Consider the following 20,073-nt stretch of genomic DNA (forward strand, 5'->3'; position numbering starts at 1 on the left):
CTAGCTGCAGAAAATGAATTGGTATTTTCTACTAAAAAAGAGTTCTTAGACAACATAAGCTCAGAGACTACTTTCGTTTTCCACATGACGCCAAACAATGATGATCTTGCAAACAATAAGCAAAACGAGAATGAATTTACCAATAACGATAAAATCAAAATTGACACACCAATGAGACATCGATAAATTGTTCATTTTTATATTTTCTCAAATAAGTGGTATGTTACATACAAGTATAAGACTCGCAGCCGCTACGTTCAAATTCAAAGCGCCCCCTTGGACTTGGACTGGACTTTGACTTAGTCACTGGACTTGGACTGGTAATGTAAATATATTTGAACATTTCTTCTAAATAATAAATACGAAATAGATTATGTTAAATGTCTCCACAAGTCAAGTGGATTTGTGGCATATTGGTTAGCTTTTTGACTGTGAACTGGAAGGTTCTGGGTTCAAATCTAATGGGTTTTTTTACAATTTTACTCCTCTACTCCTCTGTTCTGTTTATCTAGGCACTTTGATAACTCCAGTCCAGTGACCGCCGATAGGCTCACTGTAAGATGAAACTCGTTTTTTGGAACTTTATTTTTGACCTTTTACTGTTTTGGTCACCATGGCGTTATTTGTGAACCTATGTGACTAACTTTGGTATCATTATAAAGGGCACAAAACAAGCTTTCTAACGGTGTATTTCATTCTCAATTCCTGATTGTATTTCTCAGAAAGCTTATGTAATAAAAATTTATAAATTTTTGAATTATAAGAACTTTTTAAATTATGGATACATTTTAATTATACTTCATACATCGATAGACAATTAATTGAAGAATATCTCTGCCAAATTTCATCAAAATTGATACACTCGCTCATTATTTTATTTTTTCCGCCATCAACCCTACTTTTTAGGACTAAAACCTCATATTTTTTCCCCTTTTCATTTATCCATAATTTTTTCCATACTTTCCATCCATAAAATGATTTATATGAAAATAAAGCTTATTTTCTGACCATTAAAATGATACCCAACACTTGCCATTTATTTTTTAATTGAAACAAAATTACTGAAAACAATAAGTGGGCCATGTTGACTGCAAAATTCAAAATTTCCCGATCGCCGCGAGATGCTGGTTTTGAGGCAGCGGAGAGATCACAGATTCTCTCTGTAAAATTGACAAGAAATTTCAATTGAAAAATATAGATAACTCTGGAACCGTAGGTCGTAGAGAAACAAATAAGGTATCAAATTATATGTTTTTTCAAGTCCCATCCCCCTGACTGAGTCAAATCAAGATATTTTGAGTTTGAAAATTTTATCAAAGTGCCTAGTTTATCTTTTTTTTTTTAATAATTTATTTTAATAAATTTATTTATTATATTATTTTAAAGTTGTTTATATAATGTTATTGTTCTGCTTAATATTATTTAATTTCTTTTACATTAATTACTGTCAGTGTTGAGTATTTTACAGAGGATATGAGGGAAGTAAATGTGGGTGGTCTTGATAAAAGTCATATTATAATGATAGCTCTCCGTTATTGTGAACTCTGTCAATTATCTTTTCTCGGCCATCTTTTACAAAATTATGAAGAGAGTTTTCACTGGTATTGCGTTTAAATGGAATAACAATTCCCACTGTGTGTGCTTGATAAAAAGACGAAGCCAGCATATCGCATTGTGGATTGCACACTCAGCACACGACGTCATTACCTACGAATCCGGTACCTAAAATCACTACTATCTCTATCACTCCTCACCCTCTTACCCATAGCAGGTTAAAGAGAGAGGGAGGGCATTGGTCTCTGGAGTCTCACCCCACCTTCAGTTACTGCCTATGACAATCACTGCCAAGTCTCCCTTCCCTGCGATACTTGTCATTTATTTGCAATGGTACTGTTACTTTAGATTAAGTACCATTAAGTGAGGTAACAATGGCTTCCGGATTGGTAGGTACTGGGTTCCCGCCTCGCTCGGCGCAAGTTGAGTCCTTGGAAAAGGCTCTTTACTCACATTCTCTCATCGTACTCAGGTGTAAAATGAGTACCTGTCGTTAACAGCGCTGCCTCTGTCCGGAAAAAAAATATAATATCGCCTAACAGGCGTCATGTCTCGTTCTACATGTTACGTGTTGCTGTTGGTCAGGGACCCTCTGTAAAGTGCTTTGAGCATGTTTAGTGGAAATTTTTTTTTTTTTTTCTCTCCACGTCTAAGGATTATTAGTCACTGATTTTGAAATTTATTGTTTCATTTTCTTGTCAGATGAGATTCAGACATAAAATGAAATGTGATTTTTTACAATGCTATCTGAAATGTAATGTGACCCTTTCTAATATACTGGACTGGATGGTATATTTTATCTATTTCAATTTATTTTTCAGATTGAATGATTGAGTATTGACAGATCATCATTGAATTTAGAACAGAAAATTCTACAATGAATGAGCATCAACTGCAGTGTTGATTTGTGTAAAATAATCTAGATATAGAAAATGTATAAATCAACACTCCAACTTTTACAAAGCCAAAGCATAGGCTCAATTTCTCCAGATGATTTTAAAAGAAGTATTGACAACCACAGAATACAGTCCCTTGAACTCAGCAAGAATAAAGATTGTGACACAATTCACACTTCACCTATCAATGATCTTGATGTAGACATAACAGAAAATAGATAGTAAGTAATGTTATAAACAACTAGTGTTCTGGGGTTGGTTTTCTATGTGATGCTGTGTTGTATGTCATTTTTTTCAAGTTACCAAATGTGTTCCCTTTTGTGTAGTAGAATTCGTTTGTTTATGTTTTGAAGTAAGACATGTGTATCTGGTTTTCAAGGAACATTGTGTCAGGCTGATGTATGTTCTTGTTCTAGTGTTTTCCTAGTCTTTCCTGGGATCCTAGTGTAGAGGGGAAAAATCAAATGTCGCTTCTTTATGAATTGATTATGTTTATTTCTTGTAGAAATACCATGTTATTTTTACAGGTCGCTGGTTTACTGTATCCCTTTTGGTAAGGATTCTATGCCTGTGTCTTGGCTCGATTTTAGTAGGATTCAAACAAGACAGGATAGATTACTCTTGGGATCTTTCTGACATAGTTCCTCTGTCTCAAGAATTTGTTAGCCAACAAAACATGCCACATACTTTTCTGCCATCTGTCTGGAATTTAAGTGGTGTTTTAATGTTATTAATATTTTTAAACGTTATTAATTGTAGAAGGCTATTGAACCGGAACCTTCTGTGTTTGGTATTAAGTACTTTTATAAAGCTGTTATATTCTTCTTTTTTTTTTCATTACATGTTGGAAGCGTTTAACGAGACCCGCTTAGGGCATCTTGAATGCTCTCATATGTCAGCATGGCTTTGCTAATACAAAACGAATAGCAATTACAGGAAACTGACATTTAAACAATTAAGTAAAGGAAGCAAAGTAAAAAAAGAAATTCTTCAAGATAGTCATGACTAAATATTTCCGTTAAACAGGCAGCTCTGCAGCGTAGTGTTTAAGGTGTTTGACTTTGAATAGAAAGGTCCCGAGTTCTTCTTCTTCTTCTTCTTCTTCGTTCCTCTGATGGACATCTATGGCTGCAGTCCGATATCTGCTATGAAGTCTGTGGTCCGCTTTAGGTCCTCAGCCTCACCATAGAGCTTTGTGTTGAGTGTTGTAGGGGTGACCCAGTGGTTCGAACGTTGCACGTTGTATAATGGGCAATCCATAAGCACATGTAAAGTGGTTTCATGGTCGGTTCCACATGGGCAATAAGGGGTTGTTCCAATACCTAGCTTTGTAAACATATGTCCTCTTAGTCTATTGTGTCCTGTTCGGAGGCGGAATAGAGTGACTTGGCTACTTCGCTGAATGGCATGGATTGGATCCTGCTTGTTGTGTTCTAGGTGTGTGTCATTCCTTTCTTTGTCTATTTTTAGCTTTATTATTTTCTTTTGCTGATGGTAAGTGATTGACGACTTCGGTTGTTCCTTCTGGGCTCCTTCTTTGGCCAGTTGATCGGCAATTTCATTTCCATATATACCTACATGACTTGGAATCCACTGCAGCACAATTTTTCCTGTTTTATCAGATAAGCCCTCAAGGGCCTCCACAGTGTGTGCGGCTTCAGAGTCCTGGTAATTTTCAATAGACCGGAGAGCATCATCAGAGTCTGTCAAGTAAACCACATTTTTCCCGTATATTCTGTGATCTCTGGATAGTTCTTTTGTTGCATTGAGGATGGCTTTTTCTTCAGTTTTAGTACTTGTGCACATTGAACCCACTGATACAGATATTTTTGTTTCTGTTTTATCTGTCCAGTGTATGAGTGCACCAGCACCTCCATTCATGAGGGGGCCGGAAACTGAGCCATCTGTATAAACTCTTATCCAGTTGGTCATTGGGTATTTTTTATCGATCATCTTTAGGGTTTGAGCATTGTCATTATTGCTTCGAATGTTTTTCTTGTTGATGGTTATGGATTTTTGTTTCTTTTTCCACGGTGGTGGTTTGAGATTTGGGACATTGATTTGGGCAATATCTTCCTTTGGTGTCACTTTATATTCGCTCTCTAGTTTTTGTCCCAAGGCGATGAAGTTTTCCCTTTTGAGTCGATTCTCTTTCTTTTCCATTGTACTTGGATGCAGTGGTTGGGATTCCATGAATTTTATCTTTGAGAATTGTGTCACTATTTTTAAATTTCGTTGTTCTTTGAGAGGTTTTATTCCTGTGTGGGTTTCCATCTTGTGAATTGGTGTTGTTTTCATTGCTCCAGTGATCACGCGTAGGCATTGGTTTTGGATTTTTTCAACCTTTTGAAATTGAGCCTGTGAGCACGTTCCCCATGCCGATATGGCATAGTCTATTGCAGGTCTCCCGAGTTCCAATAGGACTTCCAAAGTAAGAGGTAAATCACAGTGACAAACTTATAACAAACAGTGATAGTAGGTATGGCAAACCCTCTTATCGGTCATGGCTTTATTAGCAAACCGAGAATTTCAACTCAAATCGTCGTTCTCTCTTTTTCTCATTTTCAGTCCGTCAAATAAAACGTTTTTGGTATCAAATTAAATCTCAAATCTTCATCTTTTAAAAAATGTTTATGCTTTTTTCATAGGATTTGCCGTTATTTCATGACTTTGAGTTGAAGAAGAGGAGTAAACTTTGATTTTGGAACCGGCGCTCCGCTACTCGAACACAGTAACTGACGGTCGTCTTTTCTCTCCGCTCGGCTGGTCGCGTCAGCGCTATTAATCAGGGATGTAAATCTTTCAGAATTATTAGGATTTCCTATTTTTCACACATTTTCTAGCTTCCCCAAACTATTTAAATATTTCTTAATACCTCACTACCAACAACTCTTGTGATAAGAGATACTGCTGTACATATAGAGAATTTGTAGTGAATATCCATTTTCAATGTACTGAAACACTTAACACGACTGTTGTGTCAGTTATGATTATTTTTTACGTGTATTTAACCATTCAACTTATTTCCACGACAGCTTCCGAATTTTAATTCGGAAGTACTAAGGATTGATAGCGTTCGAATTTCCGAATTTTCCTAATTTTAATTCAGAACTAGATTCATGTCTGTTGTGTAAACAAGGAGGGTTATTTTTAGTTTACGGGAAGCAAAACATGGGCTGCAGAATCGAAAGTAGATGGTGGATACATATCGAGTATTCATGACTGAGCTCTGAGTTGTTGTTACACTTTCTTCCTAAGGCTCAGTTGGAATGTATTTCTGTTTCTGTAAGTTTGTTGCAATTCATTTCAGTCATAATGAGTCTGAAGATACAATTTCCTTAGCCTTAGTCTTTATGAGAAATGTCTATGGGGTCTCATTTCTGGTTGAGACTGCCACGAACTTTTGACTGTGATGGGGAAAAAAAATCAAATTTGTTTGTTCTCATGAAAGCTACACCAATAAAGTAAAGGGCTTTTAACACGATTCTAAACCTAATTTAGTATTGTAATTGTAATGTACTTCTAATTGCCGTTGTTATTAGCAGAAGGGTTTGGGACCTGAGAAAATGATAAATATCGGGAAGTGACCATCTTTCCAATTTCAAAATTGGCCTTAGTAATAATATGGCTGTTGAAATTTGAGTAAGAGTTTTTATTATTGTCAAATTCATTTAGTCATTGGAGGTAATATTTTGACCTGAAAAATTCTGATTTTTTCATTATCCGATCCCAAACTAATTTAACCCTGTTTAATCCATAAAGATAATAATGGTATTTCCTCCTGACAAAAAGGAGACATAAATCATTAAAATCCATCCCTAAACAAAATAATCTGGATTTTATTCTGAGGCTTATCACTCAAAAGTCCTAAAAATGTTGTCACAATCACAAGGCCATTTATCACCTCGCCTCATTCCTGGAGTGTCACTTGGAGTTTAGACTATTGAAATGAGCTCGCAGAATTTCAGAATTTTTTTCAAGTTTGCATTTACATCCCTGATTAATAGTAACGTCAATGGCTGCATCAGAAAGAAAATTGAACAAGCTTTCATTCGATACCAGATTCGCATTTTTATGATTTTTTTCAAAGTTTGAAGTTTCAAGTTAAAAACTTGAAATTGATAAAAAAAATAGAGAAAAATTTGAAAATTTGGACGATTCTGGTATCAAAAGAAAGTTTAAAATCTCAGCTTTAAAAGGATGTATACGAAAGCAAGATTTATAGCTTTGCGTCCACCAGCCAACTGAAAACGAAACTACACTACAACATTTGCCATATTCACTTCACTCATATGCCAGCTCAGGCAAGGGGCACAATCGCTGATATTTCGTGACTTTGCGTTGAAATTGACAATTTTGGCTTTGTCAGCTACTTTGGGGGCAAATTATTTCTATTTTACTTAGAATTGAGCTCAGGAAAAAAATACACATATTGTTTATAAAAAGATGTGTATTGTTAGAAAGTTACAGAGGTCTGGCTTGAATATTTATGAAAATACGGCATTTTGAAAATGGACAAAAGGTTGCTTTCAAAGAAGGACAAATTTTGGCGATTTTCTACAAATTTCGAAATAACATATCTTTTTAAATTTTTAACCAATTTTAATAATTTTTATACCATTTTAATCAGGAAAAAAAGTTCTACCTGTTGAATGCAGCTTAAAGACAACAATTATATAATCTAAATTTGGGTTTTCCGTACCTAGTGATAGCAATGCAGCACATATTTTCCTCAAGATAACTGAAACAGCCTTACAAGATACTTTAGGTGTCATGCAAGTTGCGAGAGACCTAACGTAATACCATTTATCATGTAACTTGAGCAACACCTAACGCCTACCTCAAAGAATTAAAGAGATAGGCAGGCAAGTCTATGAATGGATAAACTTCAAAGGGAAAAATAAGTGAAATTTTGACTGATGATAAACTGCCTACATTGAGGGGTCTCCCTAATATCATGAGGGAGAAGGCATTAGTGAGACCCAATTAGGGTCTCCCTAATAAGAGTATTAGGGTGACTCTCCTTGGGTATCCCTAATGCCTATCTTACACGCTATAGTCCACAGCATCTAGAAGCTTAGTATCACTTTATGTCGCATTGCTAAAACATTGCGTTTATTCTTTCAGTTTATTATCAGGTTCATCTGATGGGTCTATAGCCATCCACGATTTAGAAGAATGGAGGACAGATTATGGAACTGCAAGGCTCTACAAGATTGTCTGCTCAGTAATGGCAGGGAATCGATGCGCCCATAAGAGAAGCATTGAGACAGTTCAGTGGTATCCACTCGATACTGGAATCTTCACATCAAGTGGGACTGACCGAGTCTTAAAGATTTGGGATGCCAATAGATTGCAGGTATTTATGATAATGATAATAACAATAATAATAATGATGAAGATGAAATTATTTTTTAAATATATTTATTATTAATATTAATAAATAATTATTAATTTTAATAATAAGAAAGATATTATTTTTATTATATTTATTATTATTATTATTATTGTTATTATTAATAATAATGATAATAATAATAATAATGATAGTAATGATATTTATATAACCATTTGGGATATACCAGAGGTTTGAATTAGCAATGATGTAATTAGAGTGATAGTTAATCATTTTTATGATGGATTATATAGTGTTCACAGGACATTTTGGACTGGACTAGTGAGGGAGATCCATTTAATGTCCCATCTTTTATTCCTTTTGGTGAGAATTTTATTGTGGGTAGCTTTGTGGTTAGTGATGCAACACTCGCTAATGTATACATATGGATTAATGTTAATTACGCAGGGAAGTATTATGAAGAAATAATTTAAAGGGTTATTGCTTGTGGGTCTGATATGTTAACTTCACCTTCAGACATGATGCTGAAAGTAAACAATGTCTAAATAAACCAAAACAATACAATTTCAGATTTGATGTTTTCTTTAGATTTTACTTTGATTTTCTATTTAGTCTTTAGCTTAAATTCCAACTTTCAAAGTAAAACGTGCAAGAAAGGAAATATTTAGACAAGATCTAATATATATCTTTACCATTTTGTCTTGTAATATATGCTGTAAAGAAAATCAGTTGTGTGTGTTGTATCCATTTAATGTATGTATCATCTTAAAACTTCCTCTCTTAATTAAATTTTCAGACAGCTGAGGAATATTCCTTCAATGGAATCGTCCACAGTCATCATTTATCACCAATAGCCACCAAGCACAATTTGATTGCTGTTGGGACAGATAACTCTATAGTGAAACTTGTTGACCCAAGAGCTGGATCTGCTAGTCACTCACTAAGAGGACACAAAGAAGGCCCTGTTCGATCAGTACAGTGGTCTAACAGGGATGAGTTTATTCTTGCCACAGGAGGGTAAGAACGCAGAATTAAAATTAATTTTTATTTGTTGCATGTTTAAGTCTTCACAAGTATGATGGAAGGTCTGAATTTAGCAAGTGAAAGATAATGAGCATAATGCATTGTAATTGTCATTTATATTAATCCTTTCTTTTATTTATTTTGACAAAAAAGGCTGCGTACATCATCCTCTGAGCAGGATTGCCAACTTTAGTTTGGTCTTCTGAATATTGGATGTTGTATTGACATCAGTTGAGCATACACTATGTTGAATTATTCTTATATTTTCATATTTAAATTCTATTTGTCCTAATTTTGTATTATTTTAATTTTAGACTCCCTTTAAACAAATGATAAACATTGCTTACCCTACAACTTACTATCGAATGCAGTTGAGAATTGTTTTATGGCTAATTGTCATGGTATATATATAGCAGGAGCAGTGAATTTTGGTTTATAATGATTAGAACACTTTTATAGCTCTGCATATTTCCCCGAAGAATTGTGCATTAGGCTCTATATGTATTTGTTGAAATTTGTATATCTTCTATTTTCTTCTTTAAACAGGGTTGATAATTTTGCAATGCTGTGGGATGTCCGCACTGCTAAAGGTTGTTTGATGAAATTGCAACGGATGGGAGGAAAGAAGCATTCAGGATATACAAGAGGTTTGAACTAATAATAATTTAATCATAGTGATAGGTCATCATTTTTATGATGGATTATATTGTGTTCATGAGACAATTTGGACTGGACTAGTGGGGAAGATTCATATAATGCCCCATCTTTTATTCCTTTTGGTGAGAATTTTATTTGTGCAGCTTTGTGGTTAGTGATGCAACACTCAGCTTGTGACTCATAGGTTCCAGGTTCATGCTCAGCTGAAGGAGTGGGGAGGGGGGGGGGGGGTTACAACTTTTAGTCCTTGGAGAAGACTCACGAGTGACATTTTCTTCCCATGCGCCATTGTCTCAAAAAAAAAAGGTTGAAAAAATTTCTTAGTGTCACCTTGTAATGTGCTTGGAGCACATTTAGTAGAGATTGTCCTATTTTCTTAAAATCACTAATTTTGCCAGACAGAGTGGGAAATTATTTTGACATCTAGCGTTATTCAATTGAATATCTGTATTCCATCTAGGAATGATTAGGTTGTAGGCTTTTTAAAATATCAAGGATTGAGCAGTAACATTTCATTGTAGGGCTCAATTATTGATACGATATTATTTAATGACATGCGTAGTGTAATATATTGAGTACAAAAGGAATAGACTAATATATATGCACATTTCTATTGCTCATTTCCATTCACTTATAGCAAATCCTGTGTATTTATCCTGATGACTATAAGAAATCAAATTCCCATTTCATTCAGTAGGAGTCATCTGTTAGGTGGGTTTGATACTTGCATTTTTACAACTTTCATCACAGTCGAAAGTGGAAAGAGATTTTTTAAAATGTTAATAGTGTGTTGCAATGGTATTGAAGAAAGTTTTTCTTTATTGTAGATTATGGTCAAGGATTTGCAACACAACCTTAATAAGATCTGCAGTTTAGAGCCATTGGTTAGACATACTATAGCTGCCATTTGTTCTGTAGCGAATTATATGTCACTAAGAGAGATTGCAAATGTCACCCAACAATGCCTAAGGGATGAAGAGATTGGATCAATGGACTTGGTAAGCACTTTCACCTGATATGGCTTCAATAGAGCATCTTTGGGATGAGCTCTCCTGTCGGGTTTACATGAACCATTTTCCTACAAACCTTCAAGAACTGGAAGATTTCTTGCATCATAAATGGCGAAGTATACTGCAAGTAATGCAAATAATGTTTCTCCTAGAATTTTGTGCATTTTAGAAACTCTACCTCTACATTTGTGGGTACTCTGATTACGTTTATTCCCTTATCATTGTGAATTTAAATTCATCTTGAAGCAAAATAATTCGTCTTTCAACATCCAAATAAAACTTGATACCAGATTTCAATAAATATGTTGAATCTTCATTGAAAGAATTGATTCATTACTTTTGTGCATCCGTATATTATTAGTCTATTTTGCTAATGAGGCAAATATCTGTAAAAATTTTAATGATATAGTGCAAGAAGAAGCAGAGAGAAAAAATACACTGTATTGTACATATTTTTTCAGATTTTTATCTTGTACCAATGCCCGCTAAGTTTTTGCTAACATAATTTAAGATGTTTGTAATACTTGCTTTCCAATCCAGATACAACACACGATGGATCTGTTAATGGTGTCAGCTTTACCCCTGATGGTCTCCATCTTGTGACTGCCGGCACAGATCAAAAATTATATTTGTGGAATGTTTGGACAGGTAGTAAAAGTTCAGTTCGATTCCCGTCTCTCAGTCATATCAAAAAACGTTCTGTTAAATTCTGTGTTGCTGGAAATCCGTCTAATGCTGTGATATTTGCCCCAACTGGATCAAGCATAACAAGTTTTGGCTTAAATTCAAAATCAACAAAAGCCAAGCATTTTTATGGACATTATAACAGTGTTAACTGTTGTATTTATCATGAATCTGGTCACCAGTTACTTAGTGGAGGAAATGACCATAAGATATTAGTGTGGTCGTATAAGGGAGATGAGGACTATGAAATGTTTTGGTATAATCAAAGAGAAAAGTTGATTCAGCGTCAAGAAAGGGAGGAGACTAATGAAGAGAATTCTGCAACTACTACACAACATGTTCCTCCATCCCTGGCTCATACAGTGGATACCTGGAGCGATGATGATGATAGTGATGAGCCACCATCTTGATTATGTGATAACTGGCATTCAATTTTAATCAAGTAATAGATCTATTCAAATCTGACAAATCCGTTGTGGAATCTCTCAGCTGCATTGACAATGCACAAACAGTTCCATTTTGTCTGATAATTTAAAAGTAGAAGGATATTCCTTTCAATGTGCCATAGCTTTTAGAGTCCTTTGGTTGGTCTCATGTAAGAGATAAATCAAGGCATCTACTGATTTTAATTTTAGAGGGCAGGGTCCGTGTCTTTTCCAAAATGACTGGTTCTTCTTTACTTTAACCTATTTTTAAATCTTCCATTTCACCTACAGACTGAATAGACTGTGAGCCAGCTGCACCCCCCCCCCCCCCCCCAAAATATAAAATTGAAAAAAATTATGAGGCCTATTTTTTCTTATAGAGGAACTCCTTAAGAATCATTTCTTACTTATTTGCCAAGAAATAGGTGTTGCCATTATTAAGTTATTGCCCTTGAAAGGTCACTGAGTTCGAATTTTGGAATAGTTTATTCAAAATATTAAAATACAACTGCTGAATATAGCATCAAATATTTTACCAAAAGAGAGAGGGAACCTCATTAAACCATAATTTAGACTTATTTTAACCTGAATATAGAAAAACTAGTTGTTTTAAGGAGTCATTGGCAAACATATATAGTCCAACAATTGTAGATAACTCTGGAAAGTAAAAAATAAGAAGGTAATGAAAGGATATCATTTTGAATATTAATAATGAACATATTCTTGAATTATTATAATCAGAATTATCTTTTCGCTCACATTAGCAGAAAACACAAATTTTAACAAAGTACTAACTTTTAAAAAATAATACAAAACACTCTCTATGATTATATAAACTAGAGGTTTTCAAAAGTAGATCATATACCAAAATAATATCCTTATCATCCTGAGTCATACGATCTAGATTAAGTGCTCTTAAGACCCGAACTCTTTGTCCTGAGGTCAAAGCCACTGGAATGACCAATTTATATGTGAGCAATTTAAGAGAAAAGTCCTCATGAGGGAATTTGTCCCTTAAATAGTTCAGATCTAAGCTAACGTCCCAGATAGTAGAGTAGGGAGATAGGCTTGGCGTTAAAGCAGCCCTCTCTGTTTATCTTTCTCACTAAGATCAATTAACAATGCGACCGCGGACTTAGCTGAATTAACGGCACTGTACAAAAATTCTAATAAGTCGTCCAAACTACCCTTAATTGGGTTTTAATCCTTTACTCTACAAAAATATCCCCATTTCTTGAAGTAATTATTATATTGCTTGCGGATTGACTCCCTCCATGCCAGCAACATAGTGTTGATAACGCCCATACTCATTCCTTCCTCTACCAGTTTTTTCTTGACAAAAGGCATTCTATCAGTCTTAGTTTTAGGTGAGGATGAAGGACCTTTGGCATCCTGGGATGGATAAGAAAATGAAATTTATGGTTAAGGTATAAAGGCTCTGCGATAAGTTCTTTCCACACTGGGAACCAAACCTGACTATCCCATCGTGGAACGATCATAAGTAACTTCTCTGTCTCATCCCTCTTAATTTTATTAATTATTTTCAAAATAAGATTGAAAGGCAGAAAAGCATACACAAAAAATTCCCATTTAAAAGTAAAGGCATCCACTGCACAGGCCAGCAGCAGCAGATCCGGATATATTTATTAAGTCTGGTGCAAAAGATCTATCTCTGGATTACCACACTTAAATGTGTTAGTAATAAACTTAAATGTATTTTTACTAATAGACCACTCTAAATCATCATTAATCTTCCTTCTCAGAGAGTCTGCCATTTTATTGCTAGATCCAGGTATATGAGTACCTAACCGATATCCAAACTGCATTGGATTCACCCCATAACATAATGTTTCTAGTTCCATCATTACATAAGGTATAATGTGTTCCTCCCATTTTATTAATAAAAGATACAGCAGTTTTATTATCTATCCTGATTAATAAGTGGGTTTTCTTAAGATCCTGATACAAGGCTAAACTTTGAACCATACTGCTTTAAGCATAGCTGCCAACCCTTCACATTCCAAAAGTGGAATCAAAATATCAAAAAATCGGAATTTGAGACAAAAAATCGGAATTTGTAATTTTACTTACCACAATCACTGCATCACCATGGTCAAGCTATTTAGTCGCCTTCTACGACACGCAAGCAAAGCGGCAGTTCTATTCTTATTCCGGGAACTGCACGGAAAAGATGGTGGTAATCTACTGCTTCAAATGCCTGTAACAGGCACTCTTTGCATTTGACAGCTGATTGCTTGTGAATCGAACTTGTAGGCATGTCTGATCCCTGGATGTCATATGCACCTTTTGAATTATTAAGTTGGAAAGCACGGATGCTGACATTGAAGCCCGAAATTCTGTTCTACCATACTGAAAATTCTCTCACATTCAGCATTTGAATGAGGGATGACTAGAATTCCTAACATGACCTTAGCTAAATTGGCATATTTCAAATTACCCTCCACATTTTTCAACTCACTGATAGCTGCCCATGTCTTATCAATGCGTTCGCAATTCAAAATTTCTTTGTTCAAAGTATCCTGTTGATACAACAAAAACTCTTCTTCAATAGCATCCATAGACGAGTCTTTCGGCTTGATTGCAGGCAGCTTTGTCATGAACATTCTTAGGGAGGAGAATGATGATTCAAGACGTTGATGTGGCATCAGGACTCCAGTGTGTGCCAAGAGGTCTGACTCCACTGGCAATTTTTTGCTTATGTAGGCAGCAGCCGTTGCATAAAATTTCCTCACATCATTGAAAAAGATTGTCTCCTTACTGTTGCTAATCTTTTCTTCCTTTTTAAGAAGTTCAAGATGTGAGCGAGTGTCATGTCCGATGACAACATCCTCTCTGTGTTTGTGGATGTCTTTGTTGAAAAAATCCAGATGGAATAAATTCCCTGCAAGCTTCTTTGGCTTGATAAACCTCACAGAGAGAGTTGTCAGAATGTCTAGCATTTTATCCTGCATTAAGTGCAACAGTGGCTCCTCACTTTGAAGAAATGCATCGGCTTGAACAAAGAGGGGAAGGGTCTTACTTAAAAATAAACAGAATAACTTGCTCAGAGGGTTAGAAAAAAATGTTGTGATCCTCTGGTGACGCACATTGCTTTTGGAATGATGTTCTTCATTAAAAAATAGATGAAGGGCATCCCACTGCTCTATAAGTCTTTCTACACAGTTCAACAAAGACAGCCACCTAGTTGGTCCATGCTTCAGAATTTTCCTCACAGCAGTCCCAGTAGCCTCCAACATTGAAATAAACTCCTGTTGGTGCTTTGCGCTCTTGTCAAAATAATGATAAATGTCAATAAGCGCCAATTCAACATCCACAGAGAGCTGTTTGGATGCATTCTTGGCAGCAATATGGAGTAGATGGCATGGGCAACCCTGAATCTGTACTGACGGATTTTTTTTAAGGACAAAAGCCGCCACACCTTTGTGCTGACCAACCATTACATTGGCATTGTCACATCCAAAAGAAACACAGTTCTCCCACGACAATCCTTTCTCGTTCAGCTCATCGTTTAACAGATTTAAAATGTTTTCTCCTGTTGAATTGGAATTGCACACAGCTATTTTTAATAATTCAGACAAAACCATCCCTCATCCCTACCTGCTTATCATAATAGAGTATAACAATGGGGTAAAGGGTTTCTGATCCACTGTCATTGCTACCATCAGTGCTTACTGAAAAGGGCTCAGACTAGAGGTTTAAAGCCAGTTGTTGGGAAATGTCCTCTCCAAAGTAATTGGAAATCGAAGTTGCCTTTGTCCTTCCACATGAATACTGCTGGCAGATGGCAGAATCAGGAAACATTTTCCTCAGCAGAGGGCCTGCATGATCCGCAGCCGATAGAGGAATGTTGTTGTGCTCCACTAAAAACTTTACAAACAAACATTCCGCATTTGTCACAGCATCAGAATCGTCTTTCTTTTTTAAGAAACCCGTCATAGATTTTGATGATGCCTTATTTGCAGCAGCACTTTTGTGTTTGTGGGTAAGAAAATGTTTTTCAATGTCGTTTGAACCTCCGTGACTAATCCTTATGTCATTGTTGCATGCGCAACAAAATGCAAATTCATCCCCTGTTCTAGATGCTTTAATTGTTCCTGGCCATCTTTCTTCATACAGAGGACGGTATTTCTGCATGATTCTAGGTTTCTTTGGATTAGACATGCTTTTAGATCGTTCCCACAAATACAAAGACACAAATCACAACAGAGTCCAAAGTCTACGAAGTCGAGTAATCGTAACTGAAATATTAATATCTACACAAAATTGTCAGATTGTTCTAAACCTGATTAAATAAAAACACAATCTACTGATGAATGTCACAAAATGCTAAGTCAATAAACTCCAAGAGAAATAATGAATTTGAAAGAAGAGAAAAAAATCAACAAATTAATCCAGCGATGATTGCATGTGTGCGACTTTGAATCAACTGACAACTGACCAACAGCTGAAGACTGAAGAAGACAATGAAAGGGCGCCAGAATCAAGCATGTGCCAAAACCTAGCACTATAAACCGCCAAATTTTACTAATGGATAATTCTCTCTCAAAATTACCACCAACTTTGCCACTTAACACATGAAAACGGGATTCTTGCACAGCTGGCAACACAATCACGTGTGTTAGAGGTGGAAGTGTGTGTGTGTGTGTGTGGGGGGGGGGTGATTAATTTTCCTACTTACCTCCCTTTTGAAACTCGTTAAACGTATAATTTTATTTTCACCTTTTCCTTATGAGTGTTTTTTATTTTTATTTTTTTTAAATGTTCCTTTTGATTGTCATTATTTTTGAAAATCGGAATTTTAGAGACTTTGGCGGAATTGCGGAAATGAAGGGTGAAAATCGGAATGATTCCGCCAAAAGCGGAAGGGTTGGCAGGTATGCTTTCAGTTCTAACACATTAATATGAAGGTATGATTCCTCCTTTGACCAAGCTCCCTGGCAGGTCAATGACCCAAATACTGCACCCTAACCAAGTTTAGATGCATCTGTACTAAGTATGTACTTGGGATTAATAACGACCACCTTTCTGCTATATTCAAGTCCAACTTCTAACCACCATGAAATATCTCCCATCCCTTCCTCCAAAATGAAACACACATCATCAAAATCATTATTTGCACTTTTAACAGCTCTAATCTTAATCAGTTCTAAATATCTATAATGTAATAAGCCATAAGGAATTGCTGTAAAAGCTGCAATCAAGCAGCCAATGAGTGCTCTCTGATTGGGACTAGCTGCTGATTACGAAAATAAGAAGCATAACTTCGAATATGAACTTTCATCTCCTCTGTAAGGTACACAGCGATAGTTATAGTCTAACCAGAATCCTAAATGTCTAAGCTTGTTTGACGGCAATCTCATAGATTTATCTGAAATAGCAAAACCAAGCGAAGTAAGCAGATTCTCTGTTATATCAACTCCCTTCTTACAGTCTTCCACTGAAGATCCCTGTATGTAAATATCGTCAATATAGATGCTAATCAAAATTACCATTCTCACTAAGATGCTTAATTACTGGTCTAAGAATTTTGGTGAATAGTCAATGGGAGCCTTTAAAACCCTGTAGTACCTACTAGTAGTAGTCAGCAGCATAGTCTGGTCATTTAGGAGCATGGGGCTGGATTTGAGATGTGTTGTCGCATAGGATCTTTTAGTTATGGATGAAGAAAGAAGGGGTAGAGAGAAAGAAAGAGTGATTAGAAGAGGAACTAAAGGTTATGTATGTATACCTCATGTTCGTACAATTCTTACACTCATTCAGTTCAGACACTAGATAATGTCATTTGAAAAGCACTCACCGAGCAAGGGGCATCTACACTTTGTATATGAAATTGCTTTGACTGTCTTTGGATATGGCAAACTTTTCAAGCGCTTTGTCATTGAAGTCTCTATCTTTGCTGACAATGTCGCTATGAATCGAAAGCACAGCTAAGGCGTTTAGTCTCTCTTGGCCCATTGAGCTCCGAATAAATGATTTTATCCTTTTCAATGTACTGAAACAGCACTCAGGTTCCATGGACAAAATTGGTGTTGTTAGGATGATTTGGGCTACTGCGTTAACTTGCTCGAATGTGCTCGCGAGGTCTGCCTCTCTAAGTGTTTTGTATAACTCTGTTATGCTTGAAACTCTTTCTGGACTAAATGTTTCATTTGAATAAATCACATCGAGCTCATTTGTGAGTGCATTCTTGGCCAAAAAGGGATAGTTCTTGTCCAAATTATCATATGTTGCGTTTGAAACAGTTCTTTAGTTTCAAAGGAAGCAGGGTTTGAGAATGCAAATGAAGCTAAAAAGTTTGACTGGCAAAAATGGTCTTCAATTTGGCCAAGGAGTACATCACAAACTTCTTTTGCTGGAACACTTACGTCAACTATTCATCGCTTTCTTCTAGAGCACAAACGTTCTTCTACAAACTCACTTCTAATGCTTTTTATTAAGTTACAGAAAGCAGATAGCGTGTCATTCACTTCGATGCCAGTAGTCATTCTTGACTGGAATTGCTAAAACAAAATATCAGACTGATAAAATACGTTATTGAGAAACTCTAAAAAGTATAGGAAAAAATTGGCTTGAAGCAGAGATGAGAGGCCGACTGCTTCACAAACTGTGGTGTCATCCCAAATGTTAGAGTTAACGATTGTCTGCAAACATTCTAAAATTACACTTCTATCGTCAGAAACCGATTTCAGAACCCATAACTGAAAATTCCACCTTGTTTCACAGATGCAAGGAAGTGAATGGTCTCTGACATTTCTAAGTGCATCTGCTCGCTTTGGCGATGAATTAAAGAAAGTAGAATTTCCTGAGAAATTGGAAAAGAACACTCTAGCTTCTTATACTTTACTGCTCACTTTCTGCTTTGTTGTTGTTCCATAAATTTCCCCTAGTTCCTCTGTTGTCACAGTTGTTGATTCTTTCACCAATATCTGTTGTCCTTTTTGAATTCACTCTCCCTTATTTGATCGTTGTTCCCTGCTATCACAAAGTGGGTGACTATCGCAGAGGGGGAGTACAGTCCTCGAAACTGCGCTCTCCGTCTACGACCTTAAATGGGCCGGGCTCCGACCACGCCAAGTCAAGTGTCAATAAACCAACAACAAACAAGGGATGTGAACATTAAATTAAATCTGAAATTATTAAATTTTGATCAGTGGAACGACCAGACGCACACTGACATGCTTTCAACTCACGTCACTAGACAAAACAGAACACAATAATAATGAAAATAAAAGAAAACAAAACAATTACTTTTCTACCTTAACAGGGCGCCCATACCTTAACAATATAAAACTAGTGATGCTTAAGGCTCCTGTTGACGTCCACTCACTGATCAGCACCGAAGCTTCTTTTATCAATATATCTATTAAGGTGTGACACTTCAAAATTGACAGTCCTTTAAGTTTGTCCTTTCACAGTCAATTCTGGAATAATCTAGCCACAAATGTTTTGTTGTGATAATAATCGTAAATCAAATGTTCGATTGGGTCAAATACTAAGTTTCATAAGAGTAGGGGGAAACTCGAATTGAGTAAGTTCAAATATAACTGGGGAGTCTCTTGCCCCAAGTCAGTTATGACAAGGGAGTTCCTTGCCCCAAGCCGGTATATATATATTAATACATAAGCACACCGAAACTATTAAATCACCTCCACTGAAAACTGTTAACAATGCGCACAACTACCATTAAACTATTTAGAAATTATAAAACAGGGAAATACGTAAATGATAATTAAAGCGTGCACTCAAAGTATAATACTTTAAATCAAGAAACCACAATTTCAAATATTTCAAGCCAACACAACACTACACATGTTAGAATAAATCAACATCTTTTCTGTGGACTTAGCGCGTGACAAGTGCGTAATATAAGAAATATAGATGAATATATTATTTTAACGAGGAGCAACTTTTGGTCCTCTCTCCTCCTCGGTCCAAAACGCAAATGGCCAAGAGTAATGGTTGGTAATTCTGAGGACTGAAATTTTCCTCAATTTCTGGTCCTGAACACATGACAAATCACAAAACAACAATGGGCCCTTCCTCCTAAGACTTTGACAAAACCATATGCCAGACTTCCGAAATAACACCAACCTTTCATCTCATTCATTACCGTTTCACAGGAAATTAGATCAGAGGTTAATCTCATGGAGACAATGATACTCAGATAACATCTGATGGATTACCCCCTTCATGAGTAACAACAATATACGGTCCTGTACTGTACAAAGGTCTTGGTGATAGGGATGGCGCCTATGTCTCATTGCGGTTACGACTTACGTGCGGGTGCATTGACACATTCTCAAAACAGGAGATTTATATAATCAAAACAGGAGATTTATATAATCAAAACAGGAAGCTTATGTTTAAACTAAAGTCATTTCGCTACACCTGCTACCCTCCAATTGAGGTCTCCTGAGCTTAGATTTTGTTGGCCGAAAAAGGGAAAG

The 20,073-nt window shown here is 36.0% G+C and overlaps 1 protein-coding gene across 3 annotated transcripts; it reads left to right on the plus strand.

Annotated features, from left to right (window-relative positions):
* The first annotated feature begins 39 nt into the window (after positions 1-39).
* On the plus strand, positions 40-18,875 carry LOC144963116 (DNA excision repair protein ERCC-8-like). Of its 3 annotated transcripts, none has more exons than XM_078896774.1 (6): positions 40-325; positions 2,376-2,671; positions 7,578-7,809; positions 8,603-8,823; positions 9,376-9,476; positions 11,037-13,673. In XM_078896774.1, exons 2-6 carry the CDS (start codon positions 2,487-2,489, stop codon positions 11,588-11,590), a joined length of 1,293 nt encoding a protein of 430 aa, XP_078752900.1. In that variant the 5' UTR covers positions 40-325; positions 2,376-2,486; the 3' UTR covers positions 11,591-13,673. The 3 variants fall into 3 exon arrangements, with proteins under 3 accessions (XP_078752900.1, XP_078752901.1, XP_078752899.1); XM_078896775.1 differs by having other exon boundaries at positions 42-465; positions 11,037-18,875; XM_078896773.1 differs by having other exon boundaries at positions 70-320; positions 11,037-13,653.
* Positions 18,876-20,073: the final 1,198 nt, after the last annotated feature.

Source organism: Berghia stephanieae, chromosome 1, assembly GCF_034508935.2.
Source record: "Berghia stephanieae isolate SIO BIC M18660-M18661 chromosome 1, UCSD_Bste_1.3, whole genome shotgun sequence".
Lineage (NCBI taxonomy): Eukaryota > Metazoa > Mollusca > Gastropoda > Nudibranchia > Aeolidiidae > Berghia > Berghia stephanieae.

Coding starts and splice junctions, on each gene's coding strand:
- LOC144963116 (XM_078896774.1), top strand. CDS start 2,487: ATGTATAAATCAACACTCCAACTTTTACAAAGCCAAAGCATAGGCTCA. Junction 2,672..7,577: donor GACATAACAGAAAATAGATA/GTAAGTAATGTT, acceptor TTATTCTTTCAG/TTTATTATCAGGTTCATCTG. Junction 9,477..11,036: donor GCATTCAGGATATACAAGAG/GTTTGAACTAAT, acceptor TTTCCAATCCAG/ATACAACACACGATGGATCT.